The 24,371-nt window shown below is 46.3% G+C and overlaps 1 protein-coding gene across 3 annotated transcripts in view; it reads right to left on the reverse strand.

The window, feature by feature from the left end:
* Positions 1-1,231: 1,231 nt before the first annotated feature.
* Positions 1,232-24,371, reverse strand: part of SLC5A12 (solute carrier family 5 member 12) — a 62,545-nt gene continuing 39,405 nt past the window's right edge. For all 3 annotated transcript variants that reach the window (XM_054970898.1, XM_054970897.1, XM_054970896.1), the window contains 4 exons: positions 7,128-7,303; positions 6,788-6,891; positions 4,495-4,622; positions 1,232-2,025 (listed from right to left, as the gene is read on the reverse strand). In XM_054970898.1, the coding sequence (XP_054826873.1) occupies positions 1,861-2,025; positions 4,495-4,622; positions 6,788-6,891; positions 7,128-7,303 (573 nt within the window). In that variant the 3' untranslated portion in view covers positions 1,232-1,860. The remainder of the gene's footprint in view (positions 2,026-4,494; positions 4,623-6,787; positions 6,892-7,127; positions 7,304-24,371) is intronic.

Raw genomic sequence — 24,371 nt, forward strand, 5'->3', positions numbered from 1 at the left:
ATCAGCTCCCTACTGTCTGGCCCTACTTTTCAGGGGGGGGAAACCTTTTTCTTTGGGGGGTAGCAGTGGAAGCAAGTATGTGCAGGTACACCGAGTGCCTCATTAGAAATGGGGGCTGGACGGGCGAGGGGGGGGTGTTCAACCTGTATCTTCACTGTCACCTCTGCCCCCCTCCCTGGCAGGGATGCCTGCCCTCTGACGGGGGCCTATTGGAGGAGGAGGCAGCAGCAGGGATCATGGCTTCCCCATTGGCTGCGCCACTGCTGTTCCCTCACCTGGATGTGATGGGAGGGGTGTGGCCATTGGCTGGTGTGCACGGGGTTGTCAGGGGAATGCTGGGCGGGACCTCCCAGGGGCCACTGCATTTCGCCTTGCCATGCTCGGCGCTGGCGGGACTATCCTGCAAAAGCCAATAGAGTGCTGTCCAGCACTGCCCCATTTACACCAGCGCATGAGTGACGGTGCTGCCTGGGGGGTTAGGATTGCACTGAAAATAAAGAAAAGAATCCAATAGCTCCTTAATGCTTTAAAGACTTTAAGTTACTATATTTTAACTGTTGGGAAACACCAAATTTGATTGCTGCATAACATTTCTTATAAATATGTAGAAGCTGGTTGTGGGTGAGAACCTATATTCATCAGCAGATAAGACATATCTATAGAATCTACTTCAGAGATAAAACCCTAGCACAAAACTCTGATTGAGAAAGATTTTGCATTTTTCAATTCAATAGTAGACACAATGGAAGATAAATGTCAGGTCTGAGATGTGAACAAATTGCACACACTCTTTCCTTTTTTTACTTTTTAGAAAGAGAAATCAACTGGAAACCTCACTTATGCAATACAACCTTAAATTACGTGAATATTCACAACAAGCAGCCCTAATTTCTCTATCATTTCTTAAAGTGTATCCACTCAGCAAGGATTCTCCCTGTCATCACAGCTGCAAAGACAGAGGTATTTTCACTGGCAACAGTCCCCATGGAGGAGTTTCGTGCATACTTTCCCTCATCAGCTGCCATTTTCCTATTATTTCTCCTTGCTGCAACACCACAGGGCTTTTTGAATTTTTTTTAAAAAATCAGTAACTGTTATTGTGCTATAGTGCAATAACATTAAAACACTATATCATAATTTAATAGTTCCTTTGAATTCCCAGCATTTATTTGTAGGCTCAGTATCAAGGGGGTGACTGGAAAGAGTAAGGCAACAGAAGATGCAAGATAACTTGTGGGAATTTAAAGGGTCACAACTTTATTGGTTTACAGTTTACAGAGCCATGGCACTGCATACAGCACTGATCCCAGCATCAGTTGACCCACCTACCAGTCGATGACCCCCTTGCCCCCTCAGCCTGCCTGCTGAGGGGAGAACTGCATGATGATGAGAGCCAGTTTGGTGTCGTGGTTAAGAGCAACGGGACTCTAATCTTGAGAACCGGGGCCTCCACTTGAAGCCAGCTGGGTGACCTTGGATCAGTCACAGCTTCTAGGAACTCTCTCAGCCCTACCCACTCACAGGGTGATTGTTGTGGGGATAATAACATACTGAGTGGGTGTTAAGTTGTCCTGAAGGGTGGTATCAAATATTATTATTGTTAAACATTGTTGTTGTTGTTGTTGTTGTTGTTGTTATATGACAGTAAGCAGGACTCTACATGGCTGCACACCTCAATTATTAAAGGAGAAGTTCACTGAGGAGGCCCGAGGCATGTGGAGCTGCTTCATGCCCATTCAGTGGCCTTCTGCTGCTGCTGTCCTTCACTTTGGTGCCATGGTGCAAAACTTTTTTTTAAAGGTGGGCAAAGATAATGCAGTTTCCTGGGTTAGCTGGATGCCTTTTTTCTGTGTGGGATAGCTAAAAGTAAGATTCTGTCTCCATGCTTGTGTTAAAGTATGATTTTTCATCTGGATTATAGCCGAGAATATGATTCTGTATGTCTTTATCCAGTCCATTCTTGACTACATCATCTCCTTCTGCCTTCTTTTCATCATCTTTGTGGAAATCTTTGGTTGATCCGTCCTGAGGAATAACATTTAAAAGAAAGAAAGAAAGAAAGGGCTAGTTCCTATTGCTATTTGTCATGGAGCAAAATTAAGAAAAATGCAATCTTCCTCTTCTGTCTCTCCTTTTTTAAAGCTGGTATGTATTAACCTTCCTCTAGATGTTTGATCATTTAAGCCAAGAGGATCTAACTCTTACACCAGCACTTTTTAGAAAATTGGTTCACACCACTGTATGTAAATACTGCTTAATTATATTACAGTAAATACTTATGAGACCAACTATTTATTCACTCACCACACTGAAGGATCCCATTCTCAGCCAGAATCCATTTAATTGCTGGCACCACAAGCTCCAGTTTGGCCAGATCTTGCTGCACTGTGAAGCAACGAATGAATGGGATGGGAATAGACTTTAAAGTGCTTTCCCATGCATTAGAGCCAGCCATTTGATGGCTGAAACTGACTTGCTTGCCCTTCATTCATATACAGCTGGTCACCTCATAGCTGAGCAGATCTTCAGAGTTCTTATGAGTTCTTCTAAAATAGGCCAGGAGACATTTTCCTATTTCCCCCTCAGGTTTCCCACTGCTTAGTAAGGGTTTATTTCAAAGATAAATATGCCTTTTTAGTCTGGTGAGACTCTAGCTAAGGGTAGACAGAATTAACACAGGTTAGATGTGTCTGATTGGCAAGCACCCCAAGACATCTCTGGGAGTCTCAATTTGTTTCCCTAAAAAGTAAAGGTAAAAGTAAAAACAACCCTAACCCTTTATACATAATAGAATATGTGGAAACCTGTTCTAGGTTTCAATCTCTTGTTTGTCAACTAGCATAACAAGCTAAAGCTTAAGGAAAGCTCTGCACAAGGAGCTGATTCAGAAAGTCAGACTGAAGAGTATGAGACAAGAAACATCTGGCTGAGTCTATTCCATTCTTCTTTTCACACAGAATTGAAAATTGAATTCTGAAAAATATATATAACAAAACTGCAGTTGCAATCCTAAAAAGAGTTTCCTGGAATAATCCCCATTGAACAAAACTACACTTACTTCTGATTAGTCCTGCTTAGGATTGTCCTCTATTGTGGACAAATTGTAGTTATAACTAGACATGGGCACGAATGGGGAAAAAACTGAACACGCTGTTCATTGTTCATTGCCATCCACGAACAACGAACATTGATGAACCTAACCTGTTACCAAACATGTTCGTTGTTCATTGCCCTTTAAAGATCCCTGTAAACTATCAGCTAGAAGGTGGCAGGGGGGACCTGTCCTGCCACTTGCAAGCAGCATGGCCCTTTAAACACCCCACAATCCCCAACCCCCCCCGCCCAACCCCAGCATTGCAGGGCTGCTGCTGCCCAGTGCGAGAGGGGCAGGGAGATTTTCCCTGTCCCTCTCACACTGGGAGAGCGGGTGGTGCCAGGCTGCTGCTGCCTGGTGGGAAAGGGGCAGGAGATTCTCTTTGTCTCTCTTGCACCAGGAGAGCCGGCACCACCGGGCTGCTGAGGCCCAGTGTGAGAGGGTCAGGGAGATTCTCCCCATCCCTCTCACACCGGGAGAGCTGGCGCCGCTGGGCTGCTGCTGCCCGGTGCAAGAGGGGCAGGGAGATTTCCCCCCCCCCTTTTCTTTTGCATACATTGTAATCAATATTTTTGACACACATTCTTTAAGTAACTGAAATGCCTTGGAAAATTGAATGCTATTTGAAATTTATTACTAGAAGTAGGAATTCTGAAGTGATCCTTACCTTTATGGTTACAAAGGCCAAAGTTACTAGTCTCAGAGAATTATGAACAATTTTCTCTGTCCCTTTATCGAAGTCCAGCATGGGTTCCTGAACTGTTCATATATTTTGGATTAAGCATATAAGAATGATGTGCCATTGAGAATGTATTATGATGGTGATGGTTGTTCCAGAAGGAAAGAATTATAGATAGTCACCATTTAGAACTAGGAGCCTACTGCTTTCACTTCCTGAATCCTATCACATATCTTCCATGAACACATAAAGCTGCCTTATACCATCGGTCTTCACTGCCTGGAAGATTCTCTTCAGGTTGTCAAATGGGAATCTTTCACATTATCTGCTACCTGATCGTTGTGGCCAGAGATGCCAGGGATTGCACCTGGGACCATCTGCATACAAAGCAGCTGCTGTGCCACTGAACCACAATGCCTCATGCTCTGATGCTTCTCTTTGGAGGAGTAAATAGTGGAGAAGAAGTACATTATCCAGAAACACACATTTTAATTAGTGCTGACTGTTTGTGATAACCAATCATAATACAAATCCACTATTCAGAAGGTGGGGAACAAGTGTTCTGAGGAATGTCCAATATGTTTAGCTTTGGAAACATGATTTATGCATTCAGTTTGAAAATGGGATTGACCTGATTTTGTTTCATTTAATAGGATGCATGAACAGTTGGGATGAGTTGAACAGTCCATAGGTCAGGAACAAAATGTTAAGATAATCTTACATGAAGTGTTTTTTTATCATGATCCACTCCACACCAGCATAATGTTTTGCATTTATGGGACCAGAAGCAAAATATGTTACAGACTGGACGAATTAATAAGGCCTTAATATCTTCTCCTTTATTGGGCCCTAAATAGAATAAAGTAAGAGACAAAAGTGAACTTTTAGGATAGTGAATTATTATATACAAGAACAACATTATTTATTGGTAAAATGTTTTCATTTAACATCAAATTAAATAAATCTAGCAAGAGAATAATTTCTCAGAAGGCACAGTCTTAATCTGACTTGAAGATCCTTAGCTCAGTCCTACAAATTAGCCCCCAAAGGAAACTTTATCCAAGGCAAATGGTTACTCTACAATAGCTATGGACCTTTATCAGATGAGTCATTGTTATTCTTGGCGGCATTCCAACAGAGGTACAGAATGTAGGACCAACGAATCTCAGGCATGTGTTACTAGAATACATGGAAGATATGCCAGGGAGCAGTGTTCCCGCTAATGTGAGCACGTGAGCAATTGCTCACAGATTCTGACTCCTCTGCTCACAGATTCTCAGCTGTAGCTCACAGGTATTAACTCTCAGGTGGCCCTGCCCTCCCACTCAGCTGGCACCAGCAGGCAGGCCCAATAGGGATGGAGTAGGGATGGAGCCTTGTCTTGCTTCTCTCCTTCCTTCCTGGCTGTGGCTAGCTTAGCCCTCAGGGCAGAGCCAGAGAGCGACTCCAATTGCCACCAGCTCTCTAGCTGGGGAACAGAGCAGAGCAGAGTGATGAGGCCCAGCCCGACCCCACTGGGATCCCCTCAGCCCCAGACAGCAGAGGAGAGGAAGTGGCACCTCAGCTGCTGCCATACTGAAGGTGTCGTTTCTTGGCCTTGGTGCAATAGGATGCCAGAAAGAAGAAGGACAAGGAGGGGAAGGAGGGCTGGGCCAGGAGCTCATCATGCCTGCTGATGGCCAAATGAGAAGAAGACCATTGTGGTGATGAAGGAGGCTGGTTGGACTTTACCATTGATGAGGCCTCCTTTTCGAAGGCTCTTCTGAAGTGGCTTTTACAGCCTGAAATGCCGACTCAGCCAAGAACTGGATCTGGCTGCCCTGTCTCGGCAAGCCAAGCAACACCATCTAAAATGAAATCAATGGACGTAGACTCCATTGCATAGGATTGTACTGTTGGTGGTCTATTTTAGCGCAGCCGCTTTGGGGCTGGCTCCAGCTTGGTGAGAATGATTCTCAGGTTGGTTTCCATACATATCTGAAGAAGTCAGCACTGACTCACAAAAGTTCATCTTGAAATAAATGTGCTGGTCTTTAAGGTGCCACTGGGTGTCTGCTTTATTTTGCAACCCCCAACTAACACAGCTACCCTTTTGCAATCAGCATGAACATATCCATTTTTATACAGAAGTATGATATTTGTGGCCCTTTCACCTAATGGGACTAGATGGTCTTCGACAACTGGTTTTTATTGTTAATTTGTTTTGATTGTAATCAAAATGTATTACATGGTTTTTGTTTTTGGATTCTACAGAGGCTAGAAATCAATAAGTTTAGACTGGAGTAACTTTGTACGGGATTATAATGTAAATCTCTGCACCCACCTGCTGCAATCTTGTTGGAATAGAGAAGGCTAACACGTGCCCAGGATGGGATGCAGACCCTAGCACTTGTTCTCAGATATATTTATATTTGTATATCAAATAGTTTGGAAGGAGAAGTATTAATAACTTTACCTGCAGAGTAATTTAGTTTGACATTTAGAATCCATGTTTGAATGACTGCTTGAATTGTTGCTTCTAAGCGAGAAACAATACAAATTAAAGTAGTTTGTAGTTTATGTATGTATGTTTTGTATGTTTGTAGACTGAATTTTTTATTTTTATTTTTAAAAGGAGGCATAATCAAAACTTTAATGAAAGCTGTTGTTTTGGCTCACAAAGTAGATTTTTAGCTCACTACACTGCACAGCTTAGAGGGAATATTGCCAGGGAGTTCTTCTCTCCCAATGGAGATATTGTTTAACCTATGGTCACTATGCTTTCATCCATCCATGTTAGGGTGGGAGTGACCTGGGGTGCCTTGCTCCAGAACAGATACCCTTGTCTCACTACATACCAATGCCTTTTCCCCCCTGTCATGGCATAGCAAACTGTGCCAAAGAGAAGCAAGTAAAGCTCAAGTTAATGATCCTGCTTCTTCCAAAGTTCTATGTAGCTTTTACAGCAGAGGACATGTCTATTGAAAGAAGTGGATCCAGGCACTGTTCAGGACCACAAACAGTAAAGAACAAACCTGTTACAAAACTTATCAGCAGCCCTGTAATGATGCACCCAAGACACCCAACAGCGCTGTAGTAAAGGTATGACAAAGAATACCAGGAATCTGCCAGTTGAGGCCTAGGATGACAAAACAATGGGGCAAAAAGTCAGTAATTTCTGATTATATATACATATCATCTTAAAGAAGATTTGGTTCATATACCAAGTCTAGTATCCTCAAAGTGAAGCTTTGATTTTTTTTGATGTGGTATGGTACACCAAAGACAGGACAGACCATAAGAGAATAATTATAAATGAAAATAGCTATGCTAAAATATCATACATTATAAAAGGTGTGAGAGAGATAATGGTACCTGAAAGGTGGTAATGTAGGAGTCACTGTAGCTACCATCCCAGTATTATTAACAGCACACTCAGATGTTGAGAGATACAATGGAAGGGCCTTTGATGATGGAGCTGGGTAAACAAAAGCTCCAATGCCAACCCAAAATGCCAAAGTGATTCCAGTCAGGAGACCTGCAAGGGCGCCCTGAAATCAAAAAGAAAATTAGAAAAATAAAAGAGTACCTACGTTAACAAAGTATGGTATTAATAAGAGTGAAGGGATGCTGAGGTTAATATACGCACATGTGCCTTTACAATTGAAAGCTGCTTGTGTGTGTATGTATGATGCATAGTCAAATCACTTCTGACTTATGGAAACCCTATGAATGAAAGACCTCCAAAACAGCCTATCATCAACAGACTTTGCTCAGATCTTGCAAACTGGAAGACATGGCTTCCTTTATTGAGTCAAGCCATTTTGGGTCTTCCTCTTTTCCTACTGCCTTCAACTTTTCCTAGCCTGATTGATTTTTCTAGAGAATCTTGTCTTCTCATGATGTGACCAAAGTATAATAGCCTCAGTTTTATCATTTTAGCTTCTAGGATGAATTCAGGCTTGATTTGATCTAGAGTCCACTTATTTGTCTTTCTGGCAGTCCCTGGTATCCACAAAGCTCTCCTGCAGTACCACATTTCAAGTAGAAAAACATGAACAATTTCAATTTCTTCATTGTCAGCATTAACATTTTGCAACCCCAGCCGGAAGAAAGAGACAGACACAGGCTTGGAATAAAGGGCCATTTATTAAATTGACCATAAGATAAAGCACGGCAAGAGCTAACTAAGCGGTACAGGTCAAGCCCTGGGGTCAGCTCCCTGACCACCACCTTGCCTGTCTGTGCGAGCCCCAATGCCCCGGGTGTAGGCCATCTCACGAATGGCTGCAACCCAGCCAGCTAGGCCATAGGATCCCCACTCAAGTACCTGTTGCACCCCAGCCATCTAGCATAAGGTTAGGCCTTGTGCCAGGGGATCCCCTCAGGCGTCTGCCCCCCCCCCGATGGTAGCCGCCACAAGCATACCGCCCTAATGGCAGACCCTGTTCCCCATCCATGGGGAATGCCACAGGGGCTCACCGGCCCGCACCCTATTCCCAAAATCTCCTGCCACCGCAAGGGTCAAACCTCTGCTTTGACCCTCGCGCCCCACAGGTGGCCTAGAGCCACCCGAAGCCCTTGCCGTAGGTCATCTAGGAATATATCACTGCCCTCAGGTGACAGACAGACACCATCTCCTCTGTAGAGGTGGGCAAATTCGGCCCTAATCTTGGGGTGTGGCAGATAAATGCCCAAGCCTTGCCCCAAAGACCTCTTAATGGTGTGGTTGGCCTTGCATCGTGCCCTCTCTATTGCCCTGGGATATAAGGCCTCCCGCCAAACCCGTCGTTGTAGCGTCTCTGACAATACTATAAGCACGCCCAGCCATCGGCTGCTTACATATCTCAGGTCCTCAGCTACCTGCATCGACAGGGCCTTGCCCTGTACCAGCCCAAGGTCATTACCATCCATGTGAATGACCACAATGTGTGGGGGAGGCTCCGTCCGTCCCCTAAACAGGAGGGGCAGCAGGCCAGGCCACCTGAGGCCACGCCGGCCCTGCCACTCCACCGTGGCCACAGCGCTCAAACCCAGCTGGGATCCAATTGGCTTGCTCTTGGTTTCATTGGCCACCCAGAACACCATGCTGTGGCCACAAATCAGGATTCTCTTCCTCGCTTGGCCCATCACGGCACCTGAGGAAAGAGCAATTATTTCGCCATTTAAAACTGATGCAGAGGCCGGACATAGGACTGAAACCCCCTTGACTGCCACCTGCCCACTCTCTGAATCACCTGCTGAGGGTACCCCATAGCAGCTGCCGTGGAGGCCGCACCAATCCGGAAGGAGTGGGTTCCGAGTTTGACCCCTGACAAGCCCATTGACTTAAGCGCCCTCTCTGTCACAGCCCAAAATTGATATTTAGTCAAAGGGGCTTGATCTTCATGGTGGAATAAGACCCCCTGGTCATCCCCACGAAGCGTGACATACTGCCTGAGGGCCTTAACAGGGCACAGCTCCTGCTCAGCACAGGGGCCCAAAAGCAAGGTGGCTCCCCGCTGCCGCTGGTCTGTCTTGGACCTTCTAATCCCAATGGAGACTTTGTCCCCGACAAATGTAACGACTTGGGCGGTCAAGGCCCGGCCAGAAGCGTCCGTACGTGATGAGGCCACAAGCTCGCTTACTCGCAGGGCCCCAAAGAATGCCGTTAAGGAAGCAGCGTGAAAAAGCTTCCGTTCAAACACCGAAGAGCACACTTGTGCCCACGCGGTCCCCAGCCCCTTCAACACTGACGGGGAGATGGGCTGCCTCTGGTCACTTGGCGTTTTTATCTCCCTGGCCCAGCCTTCCAGCATCTTTCGAATCCTGAAGACACTCGTGAATTCAGGTAAGCCACGCGCTTTGCTGGCAAAGGCTAAAGCGGCCAGCTGTCCCCTGATAGACTTCACAGCAAGGCCCTGCCCCCACTGCACTACACAGAAGTGCATCAGGTGCTCAGGCAGGATGGGCCACGACTGCTGGAGCCCTGATAACACCCTAAACTGATAAAGCTGCCCTACCGCACGGTCGTAGGCCCGGCGCATACTGGGGGCAATGGACAACTGGACTGCTCTATTTACTTCCTCCGTCCAAGTTCCCATAGCTCCTGGGGTATCCTCACTGGTTGCCTGTCGGCCCAGTGGGCAAGCTGCCAGAATCGTTCCATCTGTTGGCGAGACAAAGCATCTGCCACACCATTGTTAACACCTGGAACGTGTCTGGCCCTAAACAAAATGTTCATCTGCAAACATTTCAATGTAAAGGCCCTTACCAGCCTCATCACCCTGGGGGATCTAGATGCCATGGTGTTGACCACATGCACTACAGCCAAGTTGTCGCACCAAAAGTGGACAGCTTGGTTTGCCAATTGTGATCCCCAAAGCCACACGGCCACTAACAAGGGAAAGAACTCCAAAAAAGTAAGGTCTCTGGACAATCCCTGGGCTACCCAATCTGTGGGCCATTGGTCAGCACACCAATGCCCCCTGAAAAAGACTCCAAAGCCAGTAGACCCGGAGACATCTGAGGTGACCTGGAGTTCTGCTTCTAACAGCAGATCCTCCCTCTAGAAGGTCACCCCATTAAAGGAGGAAAGGAATTCCTTCCACACTAATAAATCCTCCCGCATACCTTTGGTAATTTGCAAGCGATGATGGGGCAACCGCATGTTCCCCATAGCATCGCACAACCACCTGAGGTAAGCACTCCCAGGCGCAGCTGCCTTACAGGCAAAGTTTAAATGGCCAACTAATTGCTGCAACTCAAGGAGAGATACCTTGTCTCTGCTGAAGCAGTCCTCCAACCTGGCTCTAAGGTCTAACACCTTCTCCAGTGGCAACCTCAAGGTCTGTTGAACAGTGTCCAGTTCAATGCCCAAAAATGTCAGGACTGCCACTGGTCCCTCAGTCTTCTCATGAGCCAGGGGAACCCCTAGTTCCTCAGCGAGCTCCATGAAGCCTGCCAGTAGCCTGGCACACTGCCCAGTGCCAGCATGCCCAGACACCATGAAGTCATCTAAATAATGGACGGTGTCCGGGCAGGCACAGCGGCGACGCAACTCCCATTCCAAAAAGGAACTGAAGTGCTCAAAAGCAAAGCAAGATATGGAACACCCCATAGGAAGGGCTCTGTCCATATAAAACTTGCCCTCAAATGCAAAACCCAGAAGATCAAAGTCTTCTGGGTGAACAGGGAGCAGGCAAAAGGCGGACTTGATATCGCACTTTGCCATTTCAGCTCCCACCCCACACCGGCGCACCACCTTGACTGCTTGGTCAAAGGAAGTGTAGTGCACCGTGCAGAGTTCATCAGGGATGCCATCATTCACTGATCCCCCTTTGGGGAAAGACAGGTGGTGAATGAGGCGAAACTCTCCCAGCACCTTTTTTGGCACCACCCCCAAAGGAGAGACCCTCAGGGATGGGACAGAAGGGGCATCAAAGGGGCCTAAGACCCTGCCCTCGGCACACTCCTTTAAAATCTTGTGGCGGACCACATCTTCCATGCCAGCCACTGACCTAAGGTTGGCTGCCATGAAAGGTGTCCTGGGACCCTGAAAAGGGATCCTAAAACCAAACTTAAAACCTAAACGCAAATACTCAGCGTCCATGCGCCTCGGGTATGCTTGAAGCAACTGCTCAAGTACCCTCGACCTTACTGGACTGGGCCCCTTTACCAGGCCCCTGCTGCTGTCCCCCGCCGCCCCCAAAACGCTTTCCACCCTGACTTCCCTGTCGTCCCCTGGGACAGGCAGAATGTGTGTGTGGTCCAGTGCAGTTAGGGCACTCGTGCCTAAATTTGCACGCCCTTCTATTGCACACACCCCTGGACGTAAAGTCCCAACAGAGCAGCCGTGATTGAACCTGCTGCCCCGTGGGGGTGCAGGAACCTGAACCCTGAGCAGGCCGAATAATCATATGACCGCTATCGGTCCTATCCCCAATGGTGGACTTAGAGGGGGCCATAATCTGTACCCAAAGTTGGACAAGTATTTGGTCCCAGGAGAGGCCCGGGGTCAAAGCCGCACACATGCAGAACTCTTCATCATAACGAAGCCAAGCCAGCCCCTCAAAATCAGTTTACCCCCTATATATTATGTTCATGTATTGAAAAAGGGGGAGGGCCCTGTGTGGCTGTGCCCTGGCCAGGACCCCAACATAAACCAAGAACCCAGGCAACCAGTGAGCCCAGGTCCTGTCAATCCGTCGCCGGCAGATCTTCTCCTTGTCCCTATCATCAAGATCGTCCTTATCCTTCTTCTCCAGTTCCCTGAAGAGAAGGGCAAAGACGTCCACGTACTCGCCCCTTATTATTTTCTCCCGAGTGGCCTCCGTCTGATGATCGCCTAATGGCAAAGCCGTATCCCCAGCGGCCAATAACCTGTAAGGGACCATGCCATATCCCTGGGCTGCGTAAGGGGCTAACCCCAGCTGATTAACATACCCGTAAGGCCATCCGGCCGACCCAAGCGGGAAAGATTGCCCGTCCCAACCGGCTGCACTGCCCGCAGAAGGCAGGACTGTAGCCTCCTGCTGGTGCAATGCACCACCGGCTTGGTTAGGCCACACCGATGGGCCCGCAGCAGGCCAACCCTGCGATGGGTAAGCGCTCACAACGGAAGGGGCAGAAACACCTGAGGCAGCAACTTGCCCCCAGGGGCCCCAGGGCCAAGAGGTGCTCTGCTGGGGCAGGGGATCCTTACCCTCAGGTATAGGTGGTTCCACCACAATGGCGACTTGCCCACTGTCAGCCTGCCAGTCCTGTCCACCATCAGCCGCACCCTCCGTCGAGGTCAGATGTTCCAGAACTCCACCACCATCACCTGCCGCCACACCCGATATTTGCTCGAGGGCAGAAAGGCGAGAAGCAAAATCCTTGTTAAAACCCACCTTAGCAACCCGCTTGGCTCCCCTGCGCGGCTGAGTGGGCACCACAGCAGACACCATGCCCCCTTTTGCCCTCTCAAGAGCCAGAAGGCGCTCCATAAGTTCCTGCCTGCTTGGGCCTTCATCCTTATCCGAGGACGACAAAGCTGGAGGTGGGTTCCTTGGTGCTGGACTTTTGGCAGGCTGCTTTCCCTTGGACGGACCCCCTCCCTTCTTGGGCAGCATAATTGCTATCCACGCATAGCCCACCGTTAATACGTAATAATATAGGAGACTGTTCACCGCCTAACCACTCTATCAGGCACAACACCCACCCTGCAAGGTAGGACAGCCCAATGAAATTGTAAAATAGCCTGATCAGGAACAGTACTCCAAATCCCCCACTAGATGGCCCCCAGGTCCCTTACCAACAAGGCTCAGCAGGCACAATAACGCAATGGCTCCACTAGGTGGCAGTAGACTCCCCAAAGAAGCCACTAGGCTTTACAAAATGGCCACCAGGCTACCCCAAAATGGCTCACACGAAGCCACCAAATGGCCCCAAAGCTAGCCCAAGGCAGGCTCTTGGCCCCCAACCCTTTGATCACGAATGGCCCTATGGGAACCAGGAGCAGGGCCAACAACCAAGGCCAGACCACTGCAGGCTAAATTGGAAGGAGGGGGGAAGTTGTCCTATGGGGGAGGGGATAACAAGATGACAACCCAGGCAACCAATGCGAATGGGGAGGGGCAACTCCCCCAACTCCCCTGGGCCTCCCCCAGCCACCCCCCAGCCCTCAAGAGTAGTCTTGCTTTAACAGCGCAGCAGGATAAAGTGCAGACGCGTGCTGCTGCCAAAACGGCCCTGACGGCCGCCAAACTCTGCTGAGGCAGCAGCGAGGGCTGGGGATACGCGCCCACAAAAGGCGGCTCCCGAAGCAGGCCGCTTCCACAGCCGCCGAAAACGGCCCCACTGACATCCTCGGGCCAACCGCCGGTCCAGCACTGCCAGCTGTGGCCAAGGCGGAGGCCCACCAGGCTCCTTCTCCGACGCTCGGAAGAGGCACAGGAGAAACCCTCCAGCCTCTCCGAGCGTTTCTCACAACTGCAGCTGGGAGAGCGGAGCCGACGCACAATGGCTCTCGGCTCCGCCCCCAGCTAAGCCCCGGATGCCCGGGAAGGGAGCCTGTCTCCCTCACCGGGTGGGGCTGCAAAGAGGCGGCTCCCAGTCTGAGCGGCTGGGAGAGCCATCTTGTAGCCATTACTTTTGTCTTCTTGATTTTCAGCTGTTATACTGCTTCAGCACTTTCTTCTTTAACATTCATCAGTAGTTGTTTCAAGTCTTCACTATTTTATTTCTGTAATGTGGTGTCATCTGCGTATCTCTGTTAATTATTCTTCCACCAATTTTCACTCCACCTTCTTCTAAATCGAATCCAACTTTCTTTATGATATGTTCTACATATAGGTTGAACAGATAGGGAAAAAATATACATCCTTGTCTGATATCTTTGCCAATTGGAAAACATCCTGTTTCCCCATATTCTGTCCCAACAGTAGCATCTTGTCCAGAGTATGTTGATCATTAAAACAATCAAATGTTGGGGGATTCCGCATGATCAATTTTGATCGGACTTTCTGAGCAGTCATGCCGCCGTGGAGTCCTACGAATCCACTTCTCCCCGATTCCACATTAGGCTTTTGTTTTGCATATTTCATCGGCTCAAAGTCCATCATGCAGAATTTTTGACAGGATAAAAATCGATTCCTCATCGCTTTTTCTGGGGGAAGTGTCGAATGATGCACATCTTCATTTTTTTTTATTTTTTTCCCAAAGAAAATGTTGCTACACATAAACGTTGCATCAAACCAACACATTAGAAAAAAAATTCTCACAAAAAAAACCTTGCTACACATAAAAGTTGCATCAAATAAACATATTGGATAGGCCAGAGCACTTCCTGCCGATACTGTGGAAGAGTATTGGCTATTGACATTTGGAGGGAAAATTCTTACCAATGACCCCGCGTCTATCTTTCCCGCTTTCTTCATGAGCAGTGTGGTTTAGTGATAGGTGTTGTGTTGAGGATGGTCTCTTTCTCCCTCCATGAAATGCCTAGACCACTAGTTGAACGCTGAAGTCCCTCCATCACACTTTCACTCTACCTCAGAAGCTGTCAGCTGTCAGCAAGCAACAAGTAACAAATTTGGCGCGTTGTAAAATGGACCGGTTATTGGTCAGCTGTTGTCATGTGACACAGGATATGTTTCTACATAGACATGTAGAAACGTTGCAACGTTTTTTTTACATTTTTTTTTAAAAGGGAAAGGGAAAGGGTAGTGGGTGTGGCTTAGAAAACATGATTGGCCAATCAAATTCGAAGGGCGAGAGAAAAGGGCAAGGGTGGGGAGAACATTGGATAAAGAATTCCGCATGATTAAAATCCCTAATCTGCTGCGAATGGACAAATAAGTTGGGTGAAAGCAGGATGGAAAAAAAACGGACAAAACGTGCAGTGGCTTCGAATCTGCTGCTAGGATTGCCTTCCCACGTGTGGAAACACAAGAAAAAATCGAGGTCATTTAGAAGCTGAAGCAGGGAAAACCACTCGTGCGGAATCACCCGTTGTTTCACACACCCATTTCTTTTACACCATCCATAGCTTTTCATGATACACAAAATCAAAAGCTTTGCTATAATCTATAAAACACTCACTGATTTTCTTCTGAAATTTTCTGCTCTGCGTTAGCCATCATAAATTTGCAATGTGATCTCAAGTTCCTCTTCCTTTTCTGAATCCAGTTTGCACATCTGGCATTTCTCATTCCATATATGGTCAGAGTCTTTGTTGTAGAATTTTGAGCATCACTTTGCTTGCTTGTGAAATTAATGCAATGACCTGGTAGTTGCTGCATTCTTTGGCATCCCCTTTTTTTGGAAGTGGAATGTAAATTGAGTGTTTCTAGTCTGTGGGCTATTGTTTTGCTTTCCATATTTGTGACAGATTCTGGTTAAGATTTTGATGGATTCAGTTTCTGTAACTTGAAATAGCTCTATTAGTATACCATCTACTCCTGATGATTTGTTTCTCCCAATTGCTTTGAGTGCAGCTTTCACTTCACTTTCTAAGAGTTCACGTTCTTTGTCAAAAGATTCTTCTTTGAAGGAATCTATCATCCTTCCATCTCTTCTTTCTAGCACCCCTAGCCATGGTTTTAATTTCCCTTTGATTTCCTGGATCCTGTGGGACAGATCTCTTGTTCTTTCTTTTTCGTTGTTCTATTTCTTTGCACTGATTTTTATAATAGATTTTCTCTGAGTGTAAGTCACTGAAAAGCTGTGTTTAGAATTCTGATCCTATTTCTGTCACCTTTTATTTTTGCTTCTCATCTATCTTTAGCAGTTTTAAGAGTTTTGTCTGTCATCCATCTGGGCTTCTCCTGTCTTTTGGCTACAGGAATTCGGCACTCCCAGGAGCACCAATGCTGCTTTAACCGGCAGTTGCACTTTGTCTCCCTGCATGGAGGAAGCAGCAGACTCTTTCCTCTGGCATCTGGGTATTGAGCTGGGGTGGAGCCATGCACCTCATAAGATGGCTCCGCCCACTCAGCTGGTAGTTGATTCATTTGCTTGGCCCACTCACCTCACCCTGTTATAGCACAGGATTAGCCAGATGCTGTTCACAGAGCCAGGTAGGAGTTTTTTGTCCTTTTCCAAACTTGGCATAAGGGAGAGGGGTTTTTTGCCTGCCTTGCACTGCTAGCAGAGGTTTGAGGATATTGGCCTAGGGTGATGCCTGTTAGTGGGTTATGGCAGGAGAGTATTGGGGAATAAGGAGTGGGCCAGTGAGTACCCTGTGGCACTTCCCCATTGGTGGGGAAACAGGGTCTGCCTTGAGTGTAGTATGCTTGTGACAGCTACCACCACATGGGCAGACGGCATGTGGGTAACCCCATAGACAAGTCGTTCCTTCATGCTATACAGCTGAGGCTTTAGAAGCTTGAAAGGAGGATCCATTTGCCTGGCTGGCTGGGTTGCAGCCATACCATTGATGGCCTACACCCAGGGCAGTAGGGCTCTCCCAGATAGGTCAAGGTGGAGGTCCAGGGAGACCCTGTGACTTGATCTGTACCCCTTAGTTTGCTATTGTTGCAGTTTTATGGTTATGTTACATTCAATAAATGGCCCTTTAGATTCAAGCCTCATGTCTGTCTCTTCATTCCAGCTAAGGAGGCAATATTCTTTGTACATTCTTCCTTGATAATAGCTCTGCAGTTCTTCCAGCTCATGATCACTTAAACTCAGTAATGCAAATGTTCTTTTCATGATCTTAAAATGTTTCAGGAACACTATTTAGATTAAATTTTGGCCCAATGATTCTTTTAGAGTTTCTCTTCAGCTTTATTCTGATTCTTGATATTAACAATTCATGATTTGTATCACAATCAGCTCCTGGGCTTGTTTTAGTAGACAGAATATAGCTTCTCCATCTTCTGCTTGTGATTATGTAATCTATGGCCTCTTATCTAAACACGGCCTACCTGGCCACCTGGATCCATGCTATGGTAACATCAAAACTTGCTATGGTAACCCACCAGCAGTGCCACCAGCAGGTAGCTGGAGCGGCGCGAGGAGGCTGTCTGTGCACTGCACACCACCCCAGCCACTTGTAGTCCCTGGCCGGTGGCTGCTGTGCCCCCAGCACTCCCTCCGGCACCCCCTCCGGCTCTGCGGCCCCCGTCTCACTGCCTCAACGGTGGCGCCGGCCCTGATACTACCTGTGCTTTATGTTGTTCAATGTAAGTCCTAGAATTGATTATGTTCCATTTCAGCAATTCCTCAACCCCATTCTGGATCCTTGCTAATACTATATCTTTGTAAACTTATATTCTTTTACCCCATGACATTGTTTATGGAAATGTTCTTGACACTGTATGGAAATGCCTGCCCTTATCCTTGCCACTGATTGGACTAATCTCACACTATGTAATCCACCTTGAGTCTCAGTGAGAAAAGCGGACTATAAATGACATAAATAAAATAAATAAATAAAATACTTGGTTCCTGTATTGGCTATTTGATTATTTCCATGTATCCAATTGTCTATTCAGTTGCCTGAAGCATATGTTTGTAAGTAAGTAATTTATTATTACAGCACTTGGCCAGTACGTTAACCATAAAATTTAAGTGCACATTTTACAACCATTTGAAACATGAAGCATATAAGTATATACAATTTAAAAACATAATTTCCTAATATCTATCAAAATTTGTAAAAACCAGGAAGTCAGCATAGTTCTAAGCAAGCAACTGAAATGGAGGCCTAGGCTCTAATGGGCTTTAACGACCAGAGCACAAAATTTCGCTATCTGGTGTAATACAGTAAAATCGGAGTTTGACAGCAGTTTCTCTAATTTTTTCTTATCCGAATGTTCAGAGATACCATCCAGAAAGGGAATAATAAATCTCATACGTGCTTCCTTATAGAAAGGGCATCTCAGGAAAACATGTTCCTGGGTTTCGACCTCCCCAAGTATGCAAGGACATAGTCTCTCATTCCAAGGAATCTTGTTAAATCTGCCATCCAGAACAGCAGAGGGTAAGGCAGAACATCTGGCCAAAGTAAGCGCTCTCCTGAGATTATTTACCTCCAGAATGGATAAATAAGAAGCAGGTGCAGAAATATATCTGTTACTAGGAGGAGCTATAAAAGCAGGAGTGCCTTGTAAGTCGGATTGTCGTTCAATATCATCTATCCTTTGCCTAACCATTTGCCTTGCTTGATCGCTTCCCATCATGAGAAGTACTTGAGGGGAAAATCCTATTGCCCTGATTTTCTGTCTAGTGGCAATCATCCACTTGGACTGAAAATCATCAGTTAAGATTAGGGGTAATAAACCACAAGGATTTAAATTTATCCTTATCCATAGGAAGATGGAATGCAGGGTGATCTTTGCTTCAACTTTCTGCATGCCAGTCTCAAGGCGAACCATTGCATTAGAAACACACTTTGGAACTTGAAGGACCGCTCTCAAAAATTTCGATTGAACTAACTCTAAAGGTGCAAAACAAGAAGTTGGTGGTCCAAGAAGTGACCCGTATAACATCTGAGTTAGTGATTTGGCCCTAAACAATTTTAAGGCTGCCGGCACAAAATATCCCCCTGAAGTGCGGAAGAACTTCAGTATACTTTGAGCAGATCTATCTCCCACACATGCTGATGCATGACTATGCGCGACCTTGGATCCTGAAGCTTGGATAATCATTCCGAGATAACGATAATGAGTAACCTGCTCAAGAATATGGCCATTTATACTCCAATTTCTACTTCGAGGTCTCTTACCGAAGGCCATCACCTTCGTCTTTTGATAATTAATGTCCAGTTTGTAGGTATTACAATAACTGGCAAATCTCTTGAGTGTTCTCCTTAAACCAATAGGAGTTCTAGAGAAAATGACCGCATCATCCGCGTACAGGAGAATGGAAATGGGACGCTGTGCCAATTTAGGCGAGTGGAGATCAGCCCCATTTAGATGGTCCACCACATCATTTAGATAAAAGTTAAAAAGAACTGGGGCTAACATACACCCCTGCCTAACTCCTTTAAAAGTGGGGATTTTATCTGCATATGTTTGTAATGAACAAGTTATTGGCTTCACAATGTTCCTTGAGTCACTCTCTTGCTTCATTTTGTAATCCTAGTCCAAATTTGTCTACAATGTTTGATTCTGCTTTGTCTCCTACTTTTATATTCCTGTCACCAATGATTACCAGGCTGCTTACAATTCCAAATTAAAAACAAACACAATACAATAAAACACTATTAACTCTCCTCCCCAAGAAAATCTTAGCAGCTTAAACACTCATAAAAGAACTACCAAATAAAATTACCTTAGAGCACCTAAATCTTCTTAGGACAACGCCCCCCCCATATCTCCTCAAGCAGACCACTGAATAAGGTAGGATCCACTATTGAAAAGGACTGGGCTCTAGAAGATGTCAAGTAGGCAACAATAACCAGGAGAATAACCAGAAGGTAGCAAACAAAGGACCATAACTAGCACATGGGCACATATGAAAAGGGAGGGCCTTTCCGATATGTACATTATAGGCTGTGAAGAGCTTTCATAACATTCCAGCAGCCTTCAACCGTTACTCATAAATTATTTCTTTAAAGCTAGAACAGGATCCTAAAATGTGCCTCTTAACAAGAGGCAAGAAATCCTACTGTAAAAGGAAGCTGATGACTTACCAGCAAGCTGGGTTGGCTCCGGGTGCAGGACGCAGTGGAGGCAGGATTACCTGAAGGAGAGGAATATCCATCCAGCACTGGTCCAGCCATGTGGTCAGCGCCATTACACCTAAGCATCTGCAGGAGTAGCTTGTCACCCTCCCACCCTCCGCTGATTAAAGACTATTAGGGGGCACTGTCACTACTTCATGGGTTGGCAGTTTTGAGGAATTGGGCCGGATCCCAACAGGGTGAGTGGGTCTTCGGGACTGCTCACCCCAACGGATCTGGAAGCAAGGGTCGTGTCATGAGTCAGCCTCAGCCTCAGCTGGTCACCTTACCCCTTGCCCCAGAGTCCTCCTCAGAAGATGAGCAGGAAGGGCCAGCAGGATCTCCTCTAGAGCCAGAAGCCCCTGCAGAAGCTATTGGAGAGGAGGAGCAGTCAGAAACCACTGCTGCTGCTCCGGAGGGAATTCAGCAAGAACAGCCAGGAGCCTCTGCAGAGGCTGTCAGGGATGAGGAACAGCCAGAAACCTCCACAGAGGCTGTAAGAGACAAAGACTCCCCCACGGCGAAAGCGAAACCCGAACATTTGGAGCCAGCTGAGAGGAGGAAACATAGAGATAAGACAGCTCTGCTGGAGAGAAGGAAGAGTGCTCGTTTACAAGCACAGCATTGACTGGGGCTATTAGATAAAGAGGCAACAGCTGTTCCTCATTAGGACAGCATAAAAGGGAGACGCCGAGGAAACCAAGCATGGAAGTAACTCAGCTCGCCACTCCCTGATACCAGAGCTCTACGCCTTGCCTTGCCTTGCCTTGCCTTGCCTTGCCTTGCCTTGCCTTGCCTTGCCTTGCCTTGCCTTGCCTTGCCTTGCCTTGCCTTGCCTTGCCTTGCCTTGCCTTGTGCCCTGCTCTGCTTCTTGATTGGACTCTGACCTCGGCCTGCCTTCTGACTTCCCTTCTGCCTGCTCCTCTCTCTGACTGACATCTTGGTCCTGACACTTGGCCTGACTTCTGGATCCTGGTTTGCTGCCTTCTGGACTACTGACCTCCTGGCAGTATCAGTGAGCCTCCTGCCTGTTGTGTTCAGCCATGTGCACAACAGGTCACCAGGCAGGGCTGGCAATGGAACAATGTGTGTCGAGGTGCCAGCGGGAGGCTGGTGGGTGATGCATTGGTTGGCAGCCAGGCCTCCGATGCCAATGGGGATCCATGCCCAGATGCCAGGCCAATGCTCCATCCAGCTGTAATCAATAAAGTTGTGGCCATTTTAACCCAAACAAGTGTCTGATGTGATTTATTAGCAGCAACACAGTCTGACATAGCACATAGGTGACAAGAACTGTTCATGGTATTATTTAGATTTCAGATGAGCCAGAAACAGAACATAAGATAGACATGTCATTCCATCATATCAGTTTGACCCTGGACAATAGGAAGGAGTAACTGGCAGAGAACAGTATACAATATATCTGCCTTTCTTGGTGCACCAGATCTTATAATTGTCCTGAGCAGGTTTTAAAAGTATTCACCACTAGACTAGCCCTGTTATGGAAGAAACATACCCATCTCCAGGTAAGAGCAGTCTGCCTTAGCTTTTTCAAACAGTTTTGGGGGGGAACCAGAACAGAAAACTGTCTCCTCTCACCAAGCACCCCTTTCCCAGAGGTTTGTGAGCCCCCATTTCCATCTCATCGAAACCAGTCTACCATCAGAAGCAAGGGAAAAATGGGTTTCAGATTCCTTAACAAGCCCTAGAAGGCCTGGAAACTTCCAACGTTCAGGAATCAGTGCTTTGGAACTTACTGTTAATAAAATGTTATGGAATAATGAGGGTCTCAGATGTATCTCCTGATCCCTGCTTTCACAGCTGATAGAACGTACATTTAGAGAAAAGGACACCTGTGCTTGGATTATTTTTAAACTATGCCAAAATGTGAAATGATTTTGGCTTGGATCATATGGCAACTGTTTCTGACCCAGTGTGGTGGGGATTCATTTCCAATCCCCCATAATACCAAAAATCCACATGTTGTGGATTTCCATGTCATTGCTCCACAATCCTAGAAGCTGTTGGACAGAGAGCATAGTAAACACACAAAGCAATAGGCATGACGCATGGTAAGTACTTCCAAATTTACAGCTGTGGAGAGACAGATGGATTGCTCACTTCTGGGAGGCATTGTCAGGGCTATCCCTTAACCTTACAAAAACCCCATCAGAATACTGGGAAGGTTGACCAGTGGTCCCTTAAGTGAGGTTATAGGTTAGATCTTATAAGATATGGATGGAGTTGACTTCCGGTTTGGGATTCATGGAGGTCTGAAGCAGCTCCATTTGCGGAGCTGACCGGACTGCCGTTTTAAGTGGCCGGCGGGGGAAATCTAGCCCGCGGCCGACTGCTCTCAGGCGGAGAGCAGGCAAAGAACGCTCAAGACCCTAGGGTGTGCTAGATCTCAGATGAGGGGGGGCTCTGCGCAACGGGTCCCCTCCCAATCCTTGAGGTCCCACCCTGTGACAGGTCGGCTACGATCTCTGCGGCAGTTCTGGGGCCAATTCGGCTGGCATAAGACCTACATACCCAAGCTTCGATTGGGGAAAGAAGTGGAGAGGAGAAGTTATAATCGAAACAGCGATTACAGCCCAAGAAAAGTGAAGGAGAAGGTAAAGATCACTATCTTCTGATACGGGACAGATTGATAAAAGCAGAGAGGAAGAAAAGTAGATTTTCAAACTGCAACAGACTAAAAATAAGGAGGGGAAGACTCGGCAAGAGTTGTATTTGAAAAGAGACTAAGTTTAAAGAAGTTATTAAAGGAATTGGACTATTGTTTTGAATACTTGCGGTTATGGAGCTGTGAGAAAAAGATACCATCGCGAGACCTACTGTGGGAAGTTGGGAGACAGGAAGTGCGTAATAACAATAGAGTTGCTGGAGAGAAGCGGCCCTTGCTGGAGGGCAGGAAGAAGGGAATTGCCATCTTTGAAAGGGGAAGGGTCGCGGCCTCAGCGGAAAAGGAAGTAGGCCATCTTGGATTGCAAAATCATAAAGAAACCATAGAGAAAAGACGCCCGACATTTTGGACTCTTTAAAATTTAATTTTTGCAAGAAGACCGGGACATTTGAAATAAAAAGACATTAAATCTTACGCCACGGAGTTAAGGAAGAGAGCGGACTCGTGGGAGCGAGCCAAAGCAAGCCCCACGATGTCAAAAAAAGAGTGGCAATCGGCAATAGAAAACCTGGACAAAAAACTTTTAGATGTGATTAAAGAACTTAAGGACACGAAATTGGAGCTGATTAAAGAGGTTAAAGAGGTCAAACAGACAGTAAAATCGGAGCTGTCAGAAGTGAAAAAAGGTATGGAAACAATACAAAGTGAACTACAAGGAACGCAGCAGAGAGTTAAAACAGTAGAAGACGCGATGGAGAACTTAGCAGACACGCAACAAACAGAGATGAGACTGATGAGGGGAAGAATGTCGGTTGCAGAAACTAAACACATGGAGAAGCAGCTACGCTTTCGTGGCTTGCCAGAAGTGGAAGGAAAGTCAGCGCAAGAACAGATGACTGAGGTGTTAGCTGAATACCTGGGGAAGGAGGAGGAGGAAGTTGTGGCTATCCTAGACGTGGCATATCGTGTAAATTCGAGAATTGCAACCCAGAGGAAATTACCAAGAGACGTGATTGTGCAGTTTACGACACGAAATATGAAAGAGAAGATTGTGACAAAACAGTTTCAAGATCCATTGGAGATTGATGGCAAGACGATTATTATAATGAAGGAATTACCCAGGTCAGTGTTATTAGATCGGAAAAAATATAAAGTGCTAATTCAGATCTTGAAGGACATGAAAATCAGGTACAGATGGGAGTTACCAGAAGGTGTGTCCTTTGAGTTTGGAGGGGCCAAAAAGCGTATCAGATCTGAGCGAGAGATGGAGCGATTTATAAGGGACAATGAAAAGGACTTACCAACAAGACCATGAGTATGGAGTGTAAAGTTTTATCTTGGAATGTAAATGGACTAAACTCACCAAACAAGAGAAAAAGTATTTTCCACTGGCTATTAAAACAAAAATGCGATATTGTTTGCTTGCAAGAAACCCATATTCGAAAGCAGGATGTAAAATATTTAAAAATGGGGAAACTGGGCAATGAATTTGTAGCGGCCTCTAATAAGAAAAAAAGAGGAGTGGTGATGTATATAAAAGAGGAGCTACAGCCAAAATTTGTAATAAAAGACGTGGAAGCCAGATTTATAGCAGTGGAATGTACATGGAACTTAAAAAAAGTATTGGTAGTCGGAATTTATGCACCTAACGGTGCAAAAGAGAGCTTCTTTGAGGATTTGCGGAAGCAATTAGAGGATCTTTCATACGACCAGATAATTCTTGCTGGAGACTTCAATGGAGTGACGAACTTGGAACTAGATAAAAAGACAACAACTGTACAAAAGAAAAGAGGATTGTTACCAAAGCTTTTTTTTTGAGCTGATACAACAGGAGACTTTAGAAGATGTATGGAGAAGAGAAAAT

Source organism: Eublepharis macularius, chromosome 2 (genome assembly GCF_028583425.1).
Source record: "Eublepharis macularius isolate TG4126 chromosome 2, MPM_Emac_v1.0, whole genome shotgun sequence".
NCBI lineage: Eukaryota > Metazoa > Chordata > Lepidosauria > Squamata > Eublepharidae > Eublepharis > Eublepharis macularius.